The sequence below is a fragment of the Phaseolus vulgaris genome, chromosome 5 (assembly GCF_051622355.1).
Source record: "Phaseolus vulgaris cultivar YP4 chromosome 5, ASM5162235v1, whole genome shotgun sequence".
In the NCBI taxonomy this organism is placed as follows: Eukaryota; Viridiplantae; Streptophyta; class Magnoliopsida; order Fabales; family Fabaceae; genus Phaseolus; species Phaseolus vulgaris.
Genome location: NC_143502.1, coordinates 35,386,673 through 35,409,706, shown reverse-complemented (window position 1 = coordinate 35,409,706; position 23,034 = coordinate 35,386,673). Strand labels below are relative to the sequence as shown.

At 34.9% G+C, this 23,034-nt stretch overlaps 3 protein-coding genes and 1 pseudogene across 5 annotated transcripts in view; 3 read left to right on the top strand and 1 right to left on the bottom strand.

Moving 5' to 3' along the window:
- Window positions 1-1,962: 1,962 nt before the first annotated feature.
- Window positions 1,963-4,919, top strand: LOC137835510 (G-type lectin S-receptor-like serine/threonine-protein kinase At2g19130). Its single transcript, XM_068644047.2, has one exon. It carries the CDS (start codon window positions 2,186-2,188, stop codon window positions 4,688-4,690), a length of 2,505 nt encoding a protein of 834 aa, XP_068500148.1. The 5' UTR covers window positions 1,963-2,185; the 3' UTR covers window positions 4,691-4,919.
- A 2,341-nt stretch (window positions 4,920-7,260) lies between these two features.
- On the bottom strand, window positions 7,261-10,017 carry LOC137835509 (G-type lectin S-receptor-like serine/threonine-protein kinase At2g19130). Of its 2 annotated transcripts, XM_090302821.1 has the most exons (2): window positions 9,704-9,980; window positions 7,261-9,419 (listed from the first exon to the last, which is right to left on the bottom strand). In XM_090302821.1, exon 2 carries the CDS (start codon window positions 9,180-9,182, stop codon window positions 7,521-7,523), a length of 1,662 nt encoding a protein of 553 aa, XP_090158947.1. In that variant the 5' UTR covers window positions 9,183-9,419; window positions 9,704-9,980; the 3' UTR covers window positions 7,261-7,520. The 2 variants fall into 2 exon arrangements, with proteins under 2 accessions (XP_090158947.1, XP_068500146.1); XM_068644045.2 differs by having other exon boundaries at window positions 7,261-10,017.
- Window positions 10,018-17,071: 7,054 nt separating this feature from the next.
- LOC137834353 (F-box protein At2g05970-like) lies at window positions 17,072-20,221 on the top strand. The gene is made up of 2 exons (XM_068642412.2): window positions 17,072-17,209; window positions 18,697-20,221. Exon 2 carries the CDS (start codon window positions 18,698-18,700, stop codon window positions 20,123-20,125), a length of 1,428 nt encoding a protein of 475 aa, XP_068498513.1. The 5' UTR covers window positions 17,072-17,209; window position 18,697; the 3' UTR covers window positions 20,126-20,221.
- A 134-nt stretch (window positions 20,222-20,355) lies between these two features.
- The window catches only part of LOC137835507 (DEAD-box ATP-dependent RNA helicase 1-like), a 28,525-nt pseudogene continuing 25,846 nt past the window's right edge, over window positions 20,356-23,034 (top strand). The window contains exons 1-4 of the transcript XR_016521000.1: window positions 20,356-20,494; window positions 21,519-21,703; window positions 21,786-22,274; window positions 22,525-22,655. The product of XR_016521000.1 is annotated as a DEAD-box ATP-dependent RNA helicase 1-like (transcript). The remainder of the gene's footprint in view (window positions 20,495-21,518; window positions 21,704-21,785; window positions 22,275-22,524; window positions 22,656-23,034) is intronic.

The window sequence follows — 23,034 nt, the reverse complement described above, 5'->3', positions numbered from 1 at the left end:
CGTTCATGTTAACGATCCTGCCATCATTTTACATCGGACAACATCCGGTCCTCCATGAATCAGCATTTGTGCCCTAACCGTTTTTATGTGAGCTTTCGGGTCTGCTTCCTCGTGAAGGAACTAATTTTCAGAAACACATAGTTCACTGGAAATGGTTCATTCAAAATTTTCTCCGAAAATGGTTGGAAATTTGGCTCCACTTCCTCCCACTCCCGCCTTCCTGACATCCGATCCTCCACATGCCTCTAAAGCTCCTCATTTCACCTTTGAAATCGCTCATGTCCCTTTAACGCCTCCTCCAACCACAACCTTGCCTCTTCTTATCCCCTTCTAAATTCCTTCGCCCGCTCATCATTTTGCCTCCTCATTGTTTCCATCATCTCCATTAGCATACATGTTGCCTCTAGTACGGATCCTCCATTTAAAGCTCCATTTGTCTCTTCTTCCGCCATTGTTCTCCTAGTTCCTTTCATTTTCAATCTGTATTTTGATCCTGTGGTGTAGGAATAACTTTGTCTGCCCCACGGTGGGCGTCAAATGTTCTAGACAAATGTAAGAATAACCTAGCCTTACGGTGGGCGTCAAATGTTCTAGACAAATGTAAGAATAACCTAGCCTTAGAACATCTCCAAATGACCTCGGATAAGTGTACTCTAAACCAGTGTGTCAAAGATAGATCCCCTTGTCGATGTCCCTTCTGACATATATTGACCATCATTTATATAACACAATCGGATTCTGCCTTTATTGAACCATTAAGAGTAATTAAATATAATTAACACAGAATTAATAACGCCTCCACCATTAAGAATCAGAATACGACCTACTTATGATATGTTCGGTCCAAGCCATCACTCTACACTAATTAATCAAAGGACATCTATTTTATTGGATGATCAGAGAAGAAAAATAAAGGAAAGATCATCCCTGATCCCTGATTATATACTAACCAGTACAAGACAAGTTAAATTGTCTTCCATTCAAAACTTTAAATCAGTAAATTTGTCTGGAAAACTTCTCAATTTTACAAAACTGCAGCTCATACTTACAATCTAAAAAATACCCCGTCATCAAATGTGTGTTTACATCATTGTTTATTACTGTAGTTTCTAATATGAACGTGAAAGTCTTCGAAAAAGAACCACTACTTTTGATGTTGCTTCAGCAAGAGGACAGCGAACACCCTCATCACCGATATTGGATGGTCATGTCAACATCATGTAGAAATTTTCCAACTAGCCAGGATTCATTTTTAGATTTCATTTTATGGTGAAAATCTCTTACTTGTTTTCCATCAATTATATACATTAATACACTCTTCTTTTCCCAACCACCCTCTCAACTTGATCACCAAGGTCTTAATCATCATTAAAAGAAGAGAAAATGATGCATAGCAATAATTTAATATTATTCATCAGCTGTAGATTTATCTTAGTTTATGTGAACTAGCATTGCATTATATCACATTGCAGTTCGCCACCACTCTGGTTGTGAAAAAGAAGTTACCATATATCAATTCACACAAAGGAAAAATTGTATAAAGTAAGTATTTACCACCAGTTTATTTGTGTTGAACTCAATAATAAGTTAATTAAAAGGTTATCAGTCGAGTTCAATAGTACGTGAAAATGGTTCTATCGCGATTTCTTAAGAACAATGATTCTGGAGATGGGTAAACGTGGGATTGTAATTAATTTGAAAATGTTTAGTCTTATGTAGATAAAGCATTAGCCTGAAAACAAAAAATATTAATTACTTACTTATAATTTAATATTCATTATTTTTTTAATACATTAATCTCTAGCTTTACATAAAAATAAAAATAAAAAACTTCTATCCTTTGTTTACTTAAAAAAAAATCAGGAGATATTAAAGAGTACTCCATAACAATCAGAAATATTATTTAAATTTTTCAAATAATGTAAGGTTTCAATTCATTGTTGGTTGATGAATGATTATGAAAAGAAGTTTACAACTCGTGACAATGACGCTTAACAGATGTATCGTTAGAGTAGTGAGAACAAAATGCGCCGTTTCACTTGATGAACACAACAGTCACCATTAGAGCATTAACTAACCACTCATTGTTGTTCCTTCATTCATGGTTTCTGTCTCTGTTCCACTGCACCGAAATCCAAGTACAATCTCTCTAATTTTTCCCAGCAAATTCCTCACTTAGAACACCATGAAGAACCCAGGGTTCTGCATCTCTCTTCTCACCCTATTCTTCTCTTTGTTCACCCACAATTCCCTTGCGGCTCTCACAACCGTATCCGCAAACCAAACTCTCGCCGGGGACCAAACCCTCGTCTCTCAAGGTGAAATCTTCGAGTTGGGTTTCTTCAAACCGGGTAATTCCTCTTACTACTACATAGGCATATGGTACAAAAAGGTCACCAAACAAACAATAGTTTGGGTAGCAAATAGAGACAACCCAGTCTCTGATAAGAACACTGCCACGTTAACAATATCAGGTGGCAATCTAGTTCTCTTGGATGGATCTTCTAAACAAGTTTGGTCAACAAACATGAGTTCTTCCGGGTCAGGTTCTGTCGTAATAGCTACTCTCCTCGATTCCGGGAATCTTGTGTTAAGAGATAAGCATAATGGTGCTTCTGCTTCCGAACCTTTGTGGCAGAGTTTTGATCACCCAACTGACACGTGGCTTCCGGGTGGCAAAATCAAACTGGATAATAAAACTAAGCAACCTCAATACCTCACTTCATGGAAGAACAACGAAGATCCTGCGACGGGTCTTTTTTCTCTGGAACTAGACCCCAAAGGAACCACTTCTTATTTGATTCTTTGGAACAAGTCTGAACAGTACTGGACAAGTGGTCCTTGGAATGGCCACATTTTTAGTTTAGTGCCGGAGATGAGGGCGAACTTTCTCTACAATTTCACGTTTGTGTCGAACGACAACGAGAGCTATTTCACATACTCCATGTATAACTCTTCCATTGTATCTCGGTTTGTGATGGATATCTCGGGCCAGGTCAAGCAACTCTCGTGGTTGGAGAATGCTCAGCAGTGGAACTTGTTTTGGTCACAGCCGAGACAACAGTGTGAGGTATACGCGTTTTGTGGTGTGTTTGGGAGCTGTACTGAGAATTCCATGCCGTATTGTAATTGCTTGCCGGGTTTTGAGCCAAAGTCACTGTCTGATTGGAATCTGGAGGATCACTCAGGTGGGTGTAAAAGGAAAACCAAGTTGAAGTGTGAGAATTTGAATCCCTCTAAAGGGGATAAGGATAGGTTTCTTGCGATTCCCAACATGGTGTTACCTAAACATGCACAATCTGTGGGATCAGGGAAGGCAGGGGAATGTGAATCGACTTGCTTAAACAACTGTTCCTGCACGGCTTATGCATATGACAGTAACGGGTGTTTTATTTGGATTGGCAACCTTTTGAATCTGCAGAAGCTATCTTTAGATGATAGTAGCGGAGAAACTTTGTATCTCAAACTTGCAGCATCTGAGTTTCATGATGATAAAAGCAGTAAGGGGACTGTTATTGGTGTGGCTGTGGGACTGGTTGTTGGCATTGGGGTTCTCTTGGCCATTCTTTTGTTTTTCGTGATTAGGCGAAGGAAGAGAATGGTTGGAGCAGGAAAGCCTGTGGAGGGTACGTTGGTCGCATTTGGGTACCGAGATTTGCAAAATGCAACGAGGAATTTCTCAGAGAAATTGGGGGGAGGAGGGTTTGGTTCTGTTTTCAAAGGAAAGTTGGGTGATTCAAGTGTGGTAGCAGTGAAAAGGTTGGAGAGTATTAGCCAAGGAGAAAAACAGTTCCGAACAGAAGTTAGCACAATAGGGACAGTACAACATGTTAATCTTGTTAGGCTCCGTGGATTCTGCTCTGAAGGTGCAAAAAAGCTGCTAGTTTATGATTACATGCCAAATGGCTCCTTGGATTTCCATTTGTTCCCCAACAAGATCCGTAAGGTGTTGTTGGATTGGAAAATGAGATACCAAATTGCGTTGGGAACAGCAAGGGGATTAACTTACCTTCACGAGAATTGTAGAGATTGTATCATACACTGTGATGTGAAGCCAGAAAACATTCTCCTAGATTCTGAATTTTGTCCCAAGGTTGCAGACTTTGGCCTGGCTAAGCTTGTTGGAAGGGATTTCAGCAGGGTTCTCACAACCATGAGAGGAACAAGAGGGTATCTTGCTCCAGAGTGGATTTCTGGGGTGGCTATCACAGCCAAAGCAGATGTGTACAGCTATGGAATGATGCTTTTTGAGTTTGTATCCGGAAGGAGGAACTCTGAGCCATCAGAAGATGGCAAATTTACCTTCTTTCCAACCTTTGCGGCAAATGTTGTTGTCCAAGGTGGTCCTGTTGTTAGCCTTTTGGACCATGGTTTGGAGGGCAATGCTGAGATTGAGGAGGTGACTCGAATAATAAAAGTTGCTTCATGGTGTGTCCAAGACAATGAGGCTCACCGGCCAAGCATGGCTCAGGTGGTTCAAATCCTTGAGGGGATCTTAGAGGTGAACATGCCTCCAATTCCAAGGTCCCTTCAAGTGTTTGTTGACAACCAGGAGAATTTAGTCTTTTACACCGACTCAAACTCCACACACAGTTCACAGGAGAAGAGCAACGTTTCAATTACCTCCTCCTCTCAAGCCAGAAGTAACATCTCTTCAGCAAGCTCCAAGGCCACTGGAGGAGAAAATTAGACTACAAATTGGTTTCCCTTGTTAATATACACAATGCCACTTTTTGGCATTTAGTAATGTAATTGTAATGTATGGTGTAATCACGAGTTTTGTTTTTCCATGTTGATTTTTGTAGTGTTATGTTTAAGTTCCATCTTTTTGGATCCGAATAGCTTATTGATTTGTCTGTAATTGTAAGATATCTTAATTAAATTCATTTAATAGTAATGAGCCATTTAAACTATTCTAATAAGAATACCATGAGATTAAGGAGACTAATTACTAATAAATGTAATAAATAGATATAAAAAAATGGTTTTATTATAATCATAAGTGAGAAATATAAAAAGAAAAAAGTGGGAAAATATATTCTCTAGAGGTATAGACCTTCTTATTACTACAACATTTTTACACTCACACTAAGATAGATATACCATTTTCTGAAAGAAAAATGATAGTTTATAATTTTTAGAGTTGTATAAATTTTTTTTTTAATGTGATATGTTTAGAAATAAATATATATAATAGAAGATAAATTTAAAATTAAATTATATAAAAAATATTAATAATATTAAAAATTGTAATTTGATTGTATAAAAAATATGGTTATTAATGTATTATTATCCTTTCTTAAATAGAATCAATCACTCTAAAAAGGAATCAATCACTTGCATTGATTGTCTTTTCACAAGAGTGAGGGACAATAAGCACTAAGGAAAATAATAACATTTGTTCTCAAAGTTATTTTCATTTAAATTTGAAAGAAAATCTTAAATCATAAAAAATCAAATCCATTTTTCATATAGATATTTTATCATCAATATTTTTACTTCTAATGATTGTAACAAAAATAACATTTTTTTCCAAACCATTCCCTTTGTAAACTTGAAGTAACTAAAACATATCAAAATATAAATATTATATAAAATAATAATAATATTTTGAGTTCTAATTATTTATAATTGTGATTTTAAATATTTAAGTCCAACATTATATCCATAAATAAATTAAAACGTATCAAAGTTTTTGTTTGTTTTCTCTATATTCATTATTGTACGAAATCTTTATTTTAAAATAATTTTGAAGATAAAATAAAAAACTTTGACTATACATTTATCATTTCACTAAAAAAGCAGAATAATAAAAAAAGTGATGATATTTTGATAATTTATACTTTATTATAATTAGATAAAGAAACATTTTTTTATTAAAATAAAATAATTTTGAAATAATATTATATCAAATAATAATTTATAATCATAAATTGATAGTTTTTATTATATATGTTGTTAAAAAGTAACATCTTTTATAATAAAATGCGAGTCAGAGAAACAAAACATATAAAACTAACATAGACCATCCATTATATAACCAAAATGGCATCATGTTTATCTCATGATACACGCTTCCAAATAATCACATCAATGAATACAGTACCACTATATATTTGCTCTCACATATATTCTCTCTTGGAGACAATCTAATTTAAAATACTTATGAAGTTATGAACACTAAATTAAGTCATTTCTTCTAATAACTGTTTTTTTTTTAATTTAAGTGTTCTATGTTTAACTGGTTTTTTAACAACCAATCAAATAAGTTTGGTTATAAAATTCAACCACGTTATTTTCTAAGAAAAAAGTAGTTTATTTTTTATATAGTTCGATGACCATATATCTATCTTATAAAGGTTAATAACCGGTAAATAAATTTTTGTTCATTTTCCAAATCATAATTAGAGAGTTTTTCTCTTGATAAACCAATCATAAAGGTTCATAATTTTTTTAGTGAAGTCTAGAATCCTACTATTTAAAACTCCAAACGTAAATGACTCCAATGTCATTTAAGATAACCGGAAGATAAAATCTCTGCAATAATTGAGAATTGAATCTGGTACATATAGCATGAGAAGTACCAAATAATCAAGAAAATGAAGAATGGTTCATGACATGAACTTTTCTGCTGTTAAGATGGATACATGACCTGAAAATAATCCAGAAACAAGAAGCTTAACACTGAGGTTTAAATAAAAAGGATCACCTTTAGACGATGGGGGTGGAGAATGAATTTACACAAAAAGGAATTTACTTTCTCATTATTGATAACAGCCAAATTGTGTAAGGCTTTTTAAGTATGAAGCTTTTTAAGTCTTCTTCCTTATTGCTTTTGTACAGCTTCTAGTTTAGTCTTGGTCTTATAGTAAAATGCCTAAAACGTTTGTGTTTGACATCACTTTATTAATTATTTTCAGCTATTTTAGACCAATTCTTGAGAGCTACGTTAGATGTTACGCCTTCTTTAAGTATTCTTGTGGAGGTAACTCCTTTTTCATGTATTCCTGTGGAGGAAATAGAAAAACTTAGTTGAATGTGTTTTTCATGTTCTTTTCATTTTAGGGTATTTGTATGAGTATGATCATGATGCAGATACGTGTTTTTCTGTTCAAATCGATATGATGATTGTGTTTCCTTCTAGAGATAGATTTTGATTGAGACTAGCTTGCACTTTTGGCCTTTCTTTATTTTTTTGATTGGTTATGATATATCTTAATTACCTGAGTTGTTGATTAACGATTCTTTTTGTTCAAGTGGTTTATTACGAAGAATGAAACTTGTTTCGAATATTTGAACTTGACCCCTTGAACAGAGGAAGAGAATTACACTGGTGACAATAAAAAAGATGTCATATTTTGTATTAGTAACAAGTAATGAGACAGACGTGTGATCCTAATTTTCTCGTGCCAAGGCCATGGGGCTTGTTTGAAGAGAGGTGGTTGAGTCGTTGATCTTCACACATGAACTCCTGGTTTGAACTTGAGTTTGAGTTGGTTTAGGAAATTAAACAAGATTCTCTAGTTTTGAGGAAATGTTGGAATTGGAGGTAAATTCACGTCCAAGATCCCATCAAGGATATGAACTACCTGACCCATGGTTGGCCTGTGAGTATCATTCTCTTGGATACACCAGGAAGCAACGGTTGCCATTCGAGTCACCTCCTCGGCATCAGCATTTTGTTCCAAAGAAGGATCTAAAAGGCTAAGAACATTGCCACCTTGGGCAACTATATTTGCTGCCCTGGTAGGAAAGAACGTAAATTGGTCATCTTCATCACAATCAGATAGCTCACCAGAGTTCCTCCTACCTGATACAAACTCAAAAAGCATCATTCCATAGCTGTACACGTCGGCTTTGGCTGTGATAGGCACCCCAGAAATCCATTCTGGAGAAAGATAGTTTTTTGTTCCTCTAACTGTTGCGAGGAACCTGCTGAAATCCCTTCCTACAAGCTTAGCCAGGCCAAAGTCTGCAATCTTGGGACAAAAATCAGCATCTAGGAGAATATTTTCTGGCTTTACGTCACAGTGTATAATACAGTCTTTGCATTTCTCATGAAGGTAAGCTAATCCCCTTGCTATTCCCAAAGCAATTTGGTATCTCGTTTTCCAGTCCAATACCACGAAGTTCTTGTTCTGGAACAAGTGCAAATCCAAGGAGCCATTTGGCATGTATTCATAAACTAGCAGCTTTTTGGTGCCTTCAGAGCAGAATCCATGGAGTCTGACAAGATTAACATGTTGTATTGTCCCTATTGTTCGAATTTCGGTTTGAAACTGTTTCTCTCTTTGGCTAAAACTTTCCAACTTCTTCACTGCTACCACACTGGAATCATCCAATGTTCCTTTAAAAACAGAACCAAACCCTCCTCCTCCCAATTTCTCAGAGAAATTTCTCGTTGCATCTTGCAAATCTCTGTACCCATATACCACCAACGAACCCTCTGCAGCCTTTCCTGATACCAACATTCTCTTCCTTGACCAAAGAATGGCCAAGAGAATCCCAACGCCAAGAACCACTCCCACAACTATACCAATAATCGTCCCCTTACTGCTTTTATCAGCATGAAGCTCAGATGCTGCAAGTTTAAGATACAAAGTTTCTCCGCTACTATCATCTGAAGACAACTGTTGCACGTTCAGAAGGTTGCCGTCCCAAATTGAACATCCGTTACTGTCATATGCATAAGCTGTGCAGGAGCAGATGCTCAAGCAGATTGATTGACATTCTCCTGCATTCCCTGAGCCGACAGACTGTGCCTCTTTAGGTAATACCACGTTGGGAATTTCTTGGAACCCGACCTTATCCCTGTTGGAGGCATTGGAATTCTCACATTGCAACTTTGTTTTCCTCTGGCACCCTCCTGAGTAATCCTCCAGATTCCAATCAGACAGTGACTTTGGCTCAAAACCCTTCAAGCAATTACAAGGCCCCAGCATTGAGTTCTCAGTGCAACTCCCAAACGCGCCGCAAAAGGCATATACCTCGCACTGTTGTCTCGGCTGTGACCAAAACAAGTTCCACTGCTGAAAACTCTCCAACCACGTGAGTTGCTTGATCTGCCCCGTGATATCTATGAATAACCGAGATACAATGGAAGAGTTATACAAGGAGTAGGTGAAATAGCTCTCGTTCTCATTGGACACAAAGGAGAAATTGAATATATAATTCAACCTCATTTCTGGAACCAAACTGAAAATGTGTCCATTCCAAGAGCCACTTGTCCAATAATGTTCAGTCTTGTTCCAAGTAATCAAATAAGCAGTGGAGCCTTCAGGGTCTAGTTCCAGAGAGAAGAGACCCGTAGCAGGATCTTCCAAGTTCTTCCATGAAGTGAGGTATTGAGCTTTCTTTGTTTTCTTGTTGAGTTTAATTTTTCCACCCGGAAGGAACGTGTCCGTCTGGTGATCAAAACTCTGCCACAAAGGCTCAGAAGCATCATCATGAGGCCTATCTCTTAACACAAGATTCCCAGAATCTAGTAAAACAGCTTCCACGACAGAACCTGACCTGGGAGAACTCGTGTTTGTTGACCAAACTTGATTAGAAGACCCATCTAAAAGAGCTAAATTACCACCTGATATTGTTAACGTGGCAGTGTTCTTATCAGAGACATGGTTGTCTCTATTTGCTACCCAAACTATTGTTTTTATGGCGATCTTTTTGTACCATATGCCTATATAGTAGTTAGAGGAATTACCTGGCTTGAAGAAACCCAGTTCGAAGACCCCTCCTTCGGAGACGAGAGTTTGATCACCAGTGAGTTTTTGATCAGCAGAAACGGTGGTGAGTGCAGCAAGAGAAGGATGAGTGGGCAAAGAAAAGAACATAACCAGAATAGAAAGACAGAACCTTAGGTTTCTCATCTTCTGAGTCCCACTGAACAATTGCAGCGAGCAAACAAATAAATCATGATAATGGATGGAAATTCAACTAGAGTTGAAGGAGCAACAAACACAAACACAACTTTTCTGTTCTGACTATTCAATAATACAATACTTTTGGTTTGACCAATCTTCCTTCATAACGCGTTTGTTCGTTGTCAACGCCTGACAAAATTTTCTCAATAATTTATAATATTCTACAAAAACAAAATATCTTCATAAAAAAATATAAAATACATTATTAACTTCAACATTTAAGTTTCTACCGGTGTTATCTACGCAATTATATATATAAAAAAATATAGTTATTTGTAACTATTTTTTATGTAGTTTTTATTTATACTGTTTTATTTTTCTATTTTATTAGAATATTTTTTTAATAAGACGTAACTATTGTATAATCTTTCTAAGTAATTTTTTTTAATTTTTCAATTCAATTAATTATATAACTTTTCAACCTTTTGTATTTCTAAAACTGATCATATTTTTATAATATGACGTGTGTGTCCATTTGCAAATATATTTTCTCTAATAATATATTACGATAAAATACACCCCTATGATTATTACTTGCATTCTCATACTAATAGCAAAAGTTATTCTTTGACTCAATTGTTCAAAAATGATGACATCTGTTTTTCTAATCAAATATTATATTTGATTATTATAATTATTTTTTTAGTTGTAAGTTGAAAATAGAAAGGAGGAAGAGTGTCAAAGTATAATTACTTTTAGAATACTCTCCTCGCTGTACCATGTGGTGGTCTCATGGCTACTGGTGCCAGCGTATCTACTGCGACTATGTTTCAATGCTCCTCCAATTACACTTCCTTGTTCCTCCAAGAAAAAAATAATAATAAAATGTTAACTTTACTATAAAATTTTCTGAAAATTTCATCTTAAAATTATGTCATATGTTTTAGATTATTTTAAAAGTTTATTTTAAAAAACATCTCATATATTTTTGGAAATTCATCCCAAAAAGTATTTTATATGTTTTAGAAATTTTATTTTAAAATTATGATCCCAGAAATTTGATTTAAAAAAATTAATCTGAGAAACTTATTCTGAAAATTATGTTATGAAAATTCAAAAAAAACTTATTTCGGAAGATTTTGAAAACATATAATCCACACACGATGAAGGGTGAAATTATTATTTTAAAATTTTTGAGACCGCAGAGTAAGCAGAAGTCATTCTCGGTTCATTAAAAAAAATTAATATTATCTTTGAATTTTTATTCACAAAGACGGATTTTAATATGTAGGTAAATTTAGTATTACCTACGAATATTATTTACGGACAATATTATCTACGAATATTACATACGAACAACATTACTTACGGATATTATCTACAAATCTGAATCCGTAGGTAAATGCAGCATTACCTACCAACTATTACCCACAGATCTTATTACCTACAAACTTTTATCCATAAATCTTATAACCTACGAACTTTTACCCACGAATCTTATTAGCTACGAACTTTTACCAACAGATCTTTATTACCTACTAACTATTATAATAATAATTATATACATAATATTAAAAATATTATTATAATATAATTAATTATAAAATCATAAATAATAATAATAAAAAATAATAATCATAACTAATAAGTATAACATATTATTGATATTATAAAATTAATAATATTAATATAATAATATTATTAGTATTATATTAATAATAATAATAATAATAATAATAATAATAATAATAAAATTAGTAATATTAATAGTATTAATGATGAAGGTACTACGACATATCAGTTGACAATTGATCTCCATCCCATAAAGAACAAAAAGCCCACAAAGCAATAATATAAGTATGGTGGAAGGAGGCTTAAAGAGGCACAAAGATTACCGACACATCAGCAGTTCTATAGCCAGTTACAGGTACTGTCTGAGCCCATCATTGTCCACACAGGTACAGTCACAATTGTGAATGTTTATTGTTCCAACTATTACGGGACAATAAGGTGGTGTGAGAGGAGATTAGCAAATACAGGTCGTTACAATTATTTAAGGCTTGGTGTGTAGTGCGCAACTTTAACTCTATTAGAAGTCGGGAGGAGAGGAAGAGTTTGATGTTTGTGTCTGACTATAGCAGAGAAACAGAAGGTTTTAATGCTTTTATTGAGGAAACAGAATTGGTAGATATCCCGTTGATTGACAAAAAGTTCACATGGTATAAACTAAATGGTTTAGTGAAGAGCAGGATTGAAAGTGTTCTTGTGTCAAAAGAATGCGTTGAAGTGTGGCTGCATTGTAAACAATTCGTATTAAGTATATCTGTCTCCGATCATTGCGCAATCGTCATAAGAGATAAGAACGTCAATTGGGGCTCGAAACCGTTCAGGAGTCTGGATGTTTGGCAGAGCAACAACAGATTTAAGGTGTTTTTGAAAGAAAAATGGCCCAAATACGAGGTGCAAGGTGGAGGAATATATGTTTTTGAAAGAAAAAGGGCCCAAAGAAAAACTGAAGAAACTCAAAGCTGACTTAAAAGTATGGAATAAGGAAATTTTTGAGGATGTGAATTAGGTGGGCGAAGGGTTGCAAAAAAGGATTAGGGAGTTGGATGCAAAAGACGATGAACTTGATCTGAATGAGCAAGAAAGGGGAGAAAGAAGGTCTCCATTAGCAAAGTTTAACAAAAATCTATTTAAGCAAGAGATGGTTGTGAAGCAAATAACAAGGCAAAAATGGCTGAAGCAAGGAGATCTGAATACGAAGTTCTTCCATTCGTATGTGAAATGGAGGAGGGCTAAGAACGAGTTACATAGGGTGCTAGAGAACGGTCAGTGGAGTGAGAATAAGGATGAAGTTAAAGATAAGGTCAAAGACTTTTTTGAAGCCAGATTTGTCAGGAATGAAGAGTTGTTGGTTAAGTTAGATAACGTCTGTTTTAAATCTATTTCCGGGAAGGATAATCAGATGTTGGTTGGAGCTTTTTCATAAGAGGAAATTAAGGAAGCAATGTGGAACTTTGATAGTTCGAAAGTCTTGGTCTAGATGGTTTTAATCAGGGTTTCATTAAAGTGAATATTATGGCGGCGATGAAGGATTTCGAGTTCTGCCGTAATTGGCATTGGGGTTCAAATGTGTCGTTTTTATGTCTGATTCCAAAAAATGAAAATCCTCAGTAGCTTGGGGAGTTTAGGCCTATTTCGTTGGTCAGATGCCTGTACAAAATTATTTTGAAGGCGTTGTCATTACGTATGAAAAAGGTGATTAACATAGTTATTGATGTCATGCAGTCTGCTTTTCTCGAGGGAGGGGTCTGTTGGACAACTGGTTGCCAATGAAGTTTTGGATGAGATGAAAAGAAGGAAGAAAATATGTGTTTTCTTCAAAGTGGATTTTGAGAAGGCATACAATTCTGTAAGACGGGAGTCCATTTATTATATGTTAGAAAAGGTTGGTTTCTACGACAAATGGATTCGTTGGATAAAGGGATGTCTAGAGTCAACCACTGTGTCAGTTCTCGTGAACGATAGCCCGACTAAGGAGTTCTTTCCAAAGAAATGACTTCGACAAGGAGACCCACTAGCTCCATTTTTGTTTCTTATTGCGACAGAAGGTTTGGAAGGAGTGTTCAGGATGGCGATCGAGAAGAATCTGATTGATAATTTGGAGATTGGTAGGGAGAAAGTGAAGGTAAACATGTTGTAGTACACTGATGATACTATATTCTTTTGTGAAGCAAATGTTAAAAGTGTTTTCAATATAAAGGCGACTTTGAATTGTTTTGAACTCTCTTTCAGGCTTAAGGTGAACTTTATGAAGAGCAAAATAGGTGGTTTGGGGGTTGAGCAGATAACGATTCAGCGTTTTGCGGCGATTCTGAATTACGAAGCGATGGTAACTCTTTTTCCATACTTGGGTTTGTCGGTAGGAGGGTATCATAAGAGAATGGCGTTTTGGGATGGAATGGTTGATAGACTAAAGAGAAGATTAAGTAAGTGGAAAGGTAGATTCTTGTCTTTGGCGGGGAGGATTTGCCTGATTAAGTCGGTAATGTCTTCTATCCCATTGTTTTATCTATCTTTATTCAAAATTCCTGTGATGGTGGCAAACGAGCTCGTGGAAATCCAAAGGAATTTCCTATGGGGGTGAGGTTCCGATGGTAGAAAGGTCGCTTGGGCCTCCTGAAAAAAGGTATGTGAAGCTCGTGAGGATGGTGGTCTTGGAATCATAGACTTAAGGACTTTTAACTTGGCGTTACTCGGTAAAAAAATATGGCGTTTGGGTCGGACAAGGGTGGTTTGTGGAAGGAGATTACTGACTCCAAGTATGGGGGGTGGAGAAGTTTGAGAGAGGGAGCGAAAGATAACAAGGACTCTCTTTGGTGGAAATATTTGAGGGAGGTCTAGAGCTTGGAAGGTTGGGGTCAGAATTTCGAAGAAGCCATACATTGGAAGGTGGGTACTGGGAAGGATGTTTTGTTCTGGAAAGATAATTGGGTATTTGAATGGGAGAAACAACTAGCGGGTCTACTTTCTCAGGAAGTCCAAGGTGTGAGTTTTAACTTGGATAAGGAGGACAGGTGGGTGTGGAAGGAAAGGGAGGAATTCGGGTATACGGTTAAATCTGCTTACCTCCGTCTAAGGGGGACGAAGTAGGGGAGAATGGTATGGTGTTTAAAAAGTTTTGGAAGTGTAAAGTTGTACCTTCTGCACTAGTTACGACTTGGAGGGTGTTGAAAAATAAGTTAGTCACTAAGGCTAACCTAGAAAAGCGCGGGATCACGGTTGTAAGTTCTATGTGTAGTCTTTGCGGGGTAGAGGAGGAGACTAGTACCCATTTGTTCTTCGAGTGTAGATTTGCCTGATTATTGTGGAACCATTGTTGTGTATGTCTGGGTGTGCAGAGTGCGTTTCACAACATCCCATTGCTAAATTTTTCCCAATTTAGGATGTACAACGTGCCTGCTTCGGTGAATGAAGTTTGAGGAGTGATTTGGATTGCAATAGTCAATGAGGTTTGGAAGCACAGAAACATGGTAATCTTTAAAGGAGGTGTAGCAAATGTATTGGAAGTTTTTGCTTTGGTCCAATTAAAGGTTTGGTCTTGGGTTACATCCAAGTCACATTCTGCAATTTTCTCATTTTCTGATTGGTGTTTTAACCTTCTAGTTTGTATGAAGATGATCTCATGATGTACTCATTTAAGATGTATGTTTGATTGCCTCAGGTGATTTTCTATAGGTGCAATTAGGAATGTTCTGTATAGGCATATATGGGAGTATGTCTAGTGGGGGAGGTTAAAAGTTGTGTTTATGTATAAAGGTTGGACCACCTCTAAAATGATTCATATTTATTCATTTTATTGTCAATAAAAAAAATTCTCACACATCCACTCTAACCTATCCAAATCCAAACACCATCACTTTCTTATCATTTTTCTCTTTCATCCTCATACGCCTACTCTCTCAAGTCCCACACATCTCCTTCTTATTCCAAATATGAGGTGTTCTTTTGTTTTACGAATTCTTTTATTTAATTATTTATACAAAAAGATGAATGAGTATAATAATAATATCATTATTTTAAATTAATAATTTTTTAAATAAAATTGTTTAAAATATAATTACTTTCTTATTCGTGTAAGAACTAAAAATTATTTTTTTATAATTTTGATATACACTAAAAAAATTCATTAAAGAAAATAATTTTAATTATACACGAACTAAATTAAATACTATTTTATAAACTACAAAATAATTAGTATTTAAGTAGCTTTTATTATTAATAAAAACTTATAAATTGATATTTTTTTATCAATAAAAAATAATTAAATTAGATGGACTCCTTCAGGTGTTCCAATCCTACTTATTAGCCTTACAACCCAATATAACATAATTCCGATTGGACATCAAGTTATTAGATTCCTATCAGTGCATCATTCAAACTACACCCACCTTTATATCTAGATAACCACAATCGTATAACACCACATAAACATAGACATGAGTCAAACATAAACTAATCATATAACATTAAAGAACCGTTAACATAATCAACAAACATAAGTCCTCATCCCCAAAATACACCATTTTCGCTACAAAAGCAGGATATAACATTAGTTACCAATGTTTATTTTAAATTTTAAATTAGTCACTATACAAATTAATTTTAAATTTAAAAGAATTAATAGTTAAAACCTTAGTAGATATTATTATATATCAAATTAGAAACTAGTTTATCAATTTTTATTAATAATAAAAAACTATTTTGTATACCAATAATTTTTTAGTTTATAACATAATATTTAACTTAATCTATATCTATATAATAATTAATTATTTTTATCTTTAAAATTAGTTATTATTTAATAATTTTATTGTAATATAGATGTATAAGATTATTGGAATGTTTATTTTTGCACCCAAGAGTTAAGATTTATTAGAAGTTAATAATTTTTATTTATGTAGAAATTGAACACATTAATAAAATTAATATAACTTAAGCAATTTTCTCAATCAGCTGAGATATCCTTATTAAATTTCATACAATTAACATTAATTTAGACGTTGAATTTTTTTATATGATTTTTAAAAAATAAAATAAGTTTTTTTTAAAAATTATTTTTTACTAAAAATAAAACTAATTTATACAAAAATTAATTTGTACAAGGTTTTACAGAATTTTGAATTTTTTTCACTTCTATATAAACTAATTTTAATTAATAAGTTCATCTAATTTTCCTTTCATAAAAAGTATTATAAATCAAACTTGGTGGAATAGATTATAGGTCAATAGTTCTAAATGACATTAATTTTTATTCATTATTAATGTAAATATTTTTATATCCAATCAATTAAAATTCATAATATTTTTTAAATACTCCTTGTAATTTAAAAAAAAATCATAATAAACATCCGTATTATACATAATAGTGTGTGATTTCAGCATAAGTTTTCTTTACACCTTTAGTGCACAAACTCTTTCCTTATTTTTTGTTTTGATAAAGAAAAAGAAGAACTATAAATTATAGCAAAAGAATTGGTTTAAAGTTAAACAATTTTTTTTTTAATATTTTAATATAATTAAAACATGTATTTAAATTAATCTAAAATACAAATTTTAGTAATAAAAAGTGGGAATTAATTAGCCAAAAAGGACGCTAAATGCTTGATTAAATGAATTTGGGCCTGACCTAAATGTGGGTTTTGTTTGAATTAAGCCCAGCTTATTTTTATTTTCATATACTAATATCAGTTGGTTCAACTTCCTCGTATTTCCAACTTGTCTTTCTGGTTCACCACACTTACCTGGTTAAAGAGGAGCATCGTGTGAACTTGCTGTGCCAGGTTAGTGATCATTCTACTTTTTCATGGGTTTGGTCTTCCCTCTCACTTGTGTTTGTATCTAGGGCTCTCATTGTGAATTTTATATATTTTTATTTTGTCACGGGTTGGATAAAAAAGTTATCTGTATTTTTACTCTATTATTTGATGGGGTTTTAGCCATATAACTATTCCTAGGTTGTGAATAACCTGGTTGATTCCTAAGTTAGTGTGTGCTTCATATTATTATCAATCTTTAAAAAGCGCATTGCATTCTTGTTTTCGAAAATCCTTTCTGTTCTTGATTTGTTTGATTCAACATTAGCAGAATGAGGATCGTGTTACTTTGTAGATTGCAACATGTACTTTTCTCTCTGCAACTTAGCCTAATGATGCAAGTGTATGTAAGGAGAAGAAGAGAGATGAAACAAAGATAGAAAAGTTTATAAGCAAAAACTGGTATATTGAAAATACAAAATAAATAAGAATACGAAAACACAGATGACAAATTTCTTGTACATAGGCAAACACTACATGAATTACTTTACATGATTAACATTCCCTTAAACTTACGGTGGGATTAATGACTACCATAAGTTTATCTCTGAAACGAGTAAAAGCTGACTTAGACAGTGCTTTGGTAAGCACATCAGCCACTTGATATGGTGCAGGAAGGTGAATCAAAGATACTTTTTTTCTTTTGAATATAGTCACGAACAAAATGCATATCCAGTTGAAAGTGTTTGGTCTCGAGTGCATAACTGGGTTAGCACTTAAAAGAACAGCTCCCAAATTATCAGAATAAATTTTAGACAAAGAAGGGTGAATGTGTAGCTCATTGAGTAAAGACATAAGCCATATAATATCTGCTAAAACCGCAGCAATGCTTCTATACTCAGCTTCTGTACTGCTCTGTGACACAACTTTTTGTTTATGAGAACTCCATGATACAATCTTTGAACTTTGTGGATCGTTTTACTTGGTGGATTGCAACATGTACTTTTCTCTTTGCAACATAGCCTACTGATGCAAGTGATGAGTAGGTTTCAGCTTTTAAGGTTTCAATGAATCCTATGCCAAAGTCAGCCTAGGAAATTCTAGTTCCTCTGCTATATGCTATTTGTGGCACATTAGAGTGAATGCACAATGGAATTAAATATTATTGTATTATGGTTGGACTTTGTATTGGCTTGGCCATGATTGTTTAATTTTCCTCCTTTTCTCTGTTCTATACAATATTCTGCATTTTACACGTTTATCACTGTAATTGTGAACCTTAAAAAGTATTCATATTTAGGTCATTTTAGTAAAAAATAAATCAGATTTAACATGATATTTAGGAAACGTGCCCTTATTTTCTAGGACAAAGAGAATTTTTAGTTTTATTGAGGTGATTGGGCCCAAATGGTGTTGCGTTCGTGGTTGGAGCTATGCGCCTATCAGCTGACTAGTCTGTTATTAATCTTTTCGTTGTATATTTGATGTCTCATTCACTCATAAACATCAAGCAGGATGCGCTCGTTACTGTTCGAAGCTATCATCACAAAAATTGCTGCCAAAAGGATGAAAAGAAGATATAAAAAAAGACACCTGACAAAGAAATACTATGAAGATTTGTCATGTATCCCTTCATTGTTGTTGGAAACTATCAGGAGAAGATTTAATGCCAAATGCAGTAAAAAAATACATAAAAGAAAAAGTAAACTGGAAAAGAAATACTGTGCAGATTGGTCTAGTCTCCCTCGTGAAATACTTGAGATGATTGCTGAAAAATTGACCTTTATTGATTGCTTATCGATCAGCAAAGTTTGTATGAGTTGGAATTCTATTCTCGGAGAAGAACTTCCTAGTTGGCAAAGGCATGGATTTCCTTGTCTCTTGGTGTCAGGTCAGCAGAACAAAGAGACTAGAACTTGTATCAGTATATTGGAGAATCGTGTTTGGGAGTTGGAGTTAGCGGATGCATGTGGAAAGTATTGTTGGGGATCATTTCGTGGTTGGTTGATTATGGTAAAAAATCTAGACAATTTCTATCTTGAAGTTAACTTGTTGAATCCGTTTTCAGGAAGCCAAATTAGTCTCCCTTCAGTATGGAACTTTTATCACAAGATGGTGCCCTCTGGGCTTCCCTCTGAGAATAACTTTGTTTGCATGCTTCTACACAGCCAACGCCGTGAGTTGGCCTTTTGGGTAACAGGAGCAAACTCATGGCGTAAACACAGTGATTTTCTATCTGGTGAGCCATTTGAGGATGCTGTATTTTGTAATGGAAGTTTTTATCTCCTGGCGGATGGATTTAATATATGGCAAATTGATGTTCAAAGTATCTACTCCAGCATTAACAAAGGTAATGATGATTTTGGAACACTTCCCAAGATAGAAACACAGTTTCTTGAAGTAAAAAGGCCTGAGATATTTGAGTTACAAGAAAGGAGAATGTTGCAGAATCGTCATACCAATAAAATTTTAAGATATCTTGTGGAGTCCTGTGGGGAGCTTTTGCTTGTTTGTAGATATTTTAGTCCAGACCAAGATGCGGTGCTTGAGACCCAAAAATTTGAGGTATATGCATTGGACTTTTGTCAGTTATCATGGAAGAAGGTTGAGGATTTGGGGGATCAAATGTTATTTTTGGGGAAATGTTGCTCAACATCCTTCTCTGCGAAGGAACTTGGAGTTGGAATTCAAAACAGCATTTACTTCTGCAATGATCCAACTATTCCTTGGTGGAATGAATGGGATTCTGATCATTTAAAAGGTATATTGAGCCGTTTAGGTTTCAACAGGACCGATGTAAACAACTGGGGCATTTTCACTCTTGGCAATGAGGACAGTGAGCCGTTTTGCTTCCATGGTGATATAGACAGATGGGCATACACCTGGTTCACCGTTCCTTCCTGGTGGTGCTATAGAAATATTCCTCCAATACGAAGCAATTAATATCGATCCTGAATATTGCAAACAAACAAACATGTGTTGTGAACTAATTGCCTGTTTTGCATGTGTATATATTATTTTATGTTTTATAATGGAAAATGTTTGGTTGACACTGCATTTTAGAAACATACCTTTGACACTGACAATGGATGGTGAGGTGGCGAAGGATATTTATGTCATTACATTTATTTTTAATTTTGAAAATCTGTGAAAGAGTATTGAGGGAAGGAAGAAGTGGGAGAAGGTAGGGTAAATCAGAGAAAAGAAGGAGCATCCACGAATAAACAAGTGACGAAAGAGGAGAAATGCATAGAAGACAGTTGAAGGAGGAGAAATAACTCTGAAAACGTCCCATTATGCTCATCGGACAAGGTAAGGTTTAGGGTTTTTGATGGTAAAGATTAGTTATTGATGTAGGGTTGGGGTTTGTGTTTTCTCTACTTTCTCTGTTATGCATTCGTAGCATCTCCGGTTATCCTCTAACGACATCTTAGGGTTCTTTCATGTTTCCCTCAGTTCTCTCTTCTTTAACTACAATACATCTCAGATGATTTTTTTATTTATTTTTTTATATATTTGTGAAAATAGTTTTCTCACATTTCAGTACAGTGATTTTTTCCGTTTTGAAGCATTCTATGCCAATCTAGAAGAATTACCTGGACATCTCCTAAAATTTGTTGCTTCACAGTATGCCTACCTTACAACTTTACTATGTTGTGAAGGAGTTTAGATCATCTTGTCCATGATTCCATGTTATCTATATTGCCTCACTTTTTTTTATTAATTATCACCCTCTCTGTTCTGCTTCAAGTGAGAAATTTTACTTTGAAGAATCTTGAGTCAATGGTTTGGAGACATTTGAACTGTGGGACCTTGCTATCAACACTCCTCCACTAGTTCTTTTTTGTTTGATAAGTAAAATATAGTATATGACATATAAGTTTCTAAAAGTCATCTAGCTCAAACTTTTAGATTTGAGACCATACCCATACGATTAGTTACATGGCTTTGGGTCCATATACAAAATGGCAAGGAGATTGAGGAGGATGTAAACCGTGAGATTCAAGCATGGTAGATAAAAAAAATTTAGGAGTGTTTTAGGGAATGGGGCAGTTTATGATTAAAGAGTACCACTAGCTTCACCTAACATCTTACTTCACAACTACGAAACCTGGACACTTGGGATCCATTAAATTGACGAGGTTACACTTTAGGAGAGAAAATGTATTTGTAATTATTTGATTACAGATTCAACAATTAATATTTTCATAACTTTGTTATGCATGTTCTTGTATGTTATTATTATCATGATTTAAACAGTTCAATTCTTTAATTAATGGTTAAAGGCACTTTTTTGTTTAACTACCTACCCCTTCGTCAATCCCTGCATTTTCAGTTTTAATTACCTACTCCTTCGTCGACCCCTGCGCTGCCTTACAACAAAAGGGTGTAGGGTTTTTGTGAAACAATGGACAAAGAAAAGCAACTAAGTGTGCCGGTTCTGCCATGGATGCGCCACCCCGTCGACATCACTCGCTATGAACAACTCTCCCTCCGCAGGGTTCCTCTCCTGGACCGTCGGTACTTTCCTCTAATAATCCATTAATCACGCTATTTATCATTTTTTAAAATTAATTCCTCTCACAATTTTCAATTTCACCAGGTTAAAGTTGGCACTAGAGAACATGGAAATCTCGAACCTGTTCCCAGTTCAAGTTGCGCTTTGGCAAGAGATCATTGGACCAGGTTTCTTTGAGGAGACCTTTGTATAAACTCGCCCACAGGAAGTGGCAAAACCTTGGCCTATGCACTTCCCATCGTGCAAAAGTTGTTACCTGCTTCCACTGTCAAGTACCTTCGTGCTTTGGTTGTGGTTCCCACCCGTGACCTTGCCTTGCAGGTTAAACAGGTTTTTGATGCTATTGCATTGCCAGTAGGCCTGCGTGTGGGCTTGGCTGTTGGTCAATCTTCGGTTGCTGATGAGATTTCTAATCTCGTTTACTTACCGGGTGAAGATGAGGATTCAGATCTTGGGTTTTTCTCTTCATTCTGGTTTCAAAGTAAGGTGGACATATTGGTGGCAACCCCCGGAAGGCTTGTGGACCATGTCCACTTGTCTAGGGGTTTCACATTGAAGCATCTCCATTTTCTTGTGAGTAGTGAAATTAGTTTGTTGACACTATTTGATGGAAATGATCATTATATCATATGTTTAGCATATAGAAGTATGTGGTAACATTCTTGTCTCTCAAGAATACTACTTAGCGTGATTTTTAATTTATAGGAAAAATAAATATCTTTTTTTGTTTGGAAATTCAACTCATTGGTGTACCAATTTTTTGCCCTTTAACTTTGGTGGTTTTCTTCTTTTGTTTGTCTATTGACAAGTTAAATGGTGTCAGGTAGTTGATGAAGCAGATCGGTTGCTCCGGGAGGACTATCAGTCCTGGTTACCCACTGTACTTAGATCCACCCAATCTAGCAACAATGATGATGGTGGTGTCCCCTTTTCTCCCTGGAACAGAAGAACATGGTGGGTTTAAAATTTGTTTGAATCTCCCTTGAAATGTTCGTATCAATAAAAAATGGAAAACATGTGTGTTGCCCAGTGGATATAGCAAGTTGGTTAAGTGGACAACTGTTGCTCTCTAAATTAGAAGAAATTTTAAGAATATATAAAATAAGCATGATGTTATTCCTCTACTAGATGTAGCTGTGTTTTTTTTTTTTGGTTTCTTATCCATAATAATGCAGTAACATTCAAGTGTTAGTTGTTTCTCTTAAATGATAGAACTAAACATAGCATTAAACCTTTGTTTTAATTTTTTGTAATGATGAAATTTAAAATTTGATACATGAATATAAATAAGAAAATGATGTTAGTTAGTCCGTCAGCTACTGTTAGTTCATAG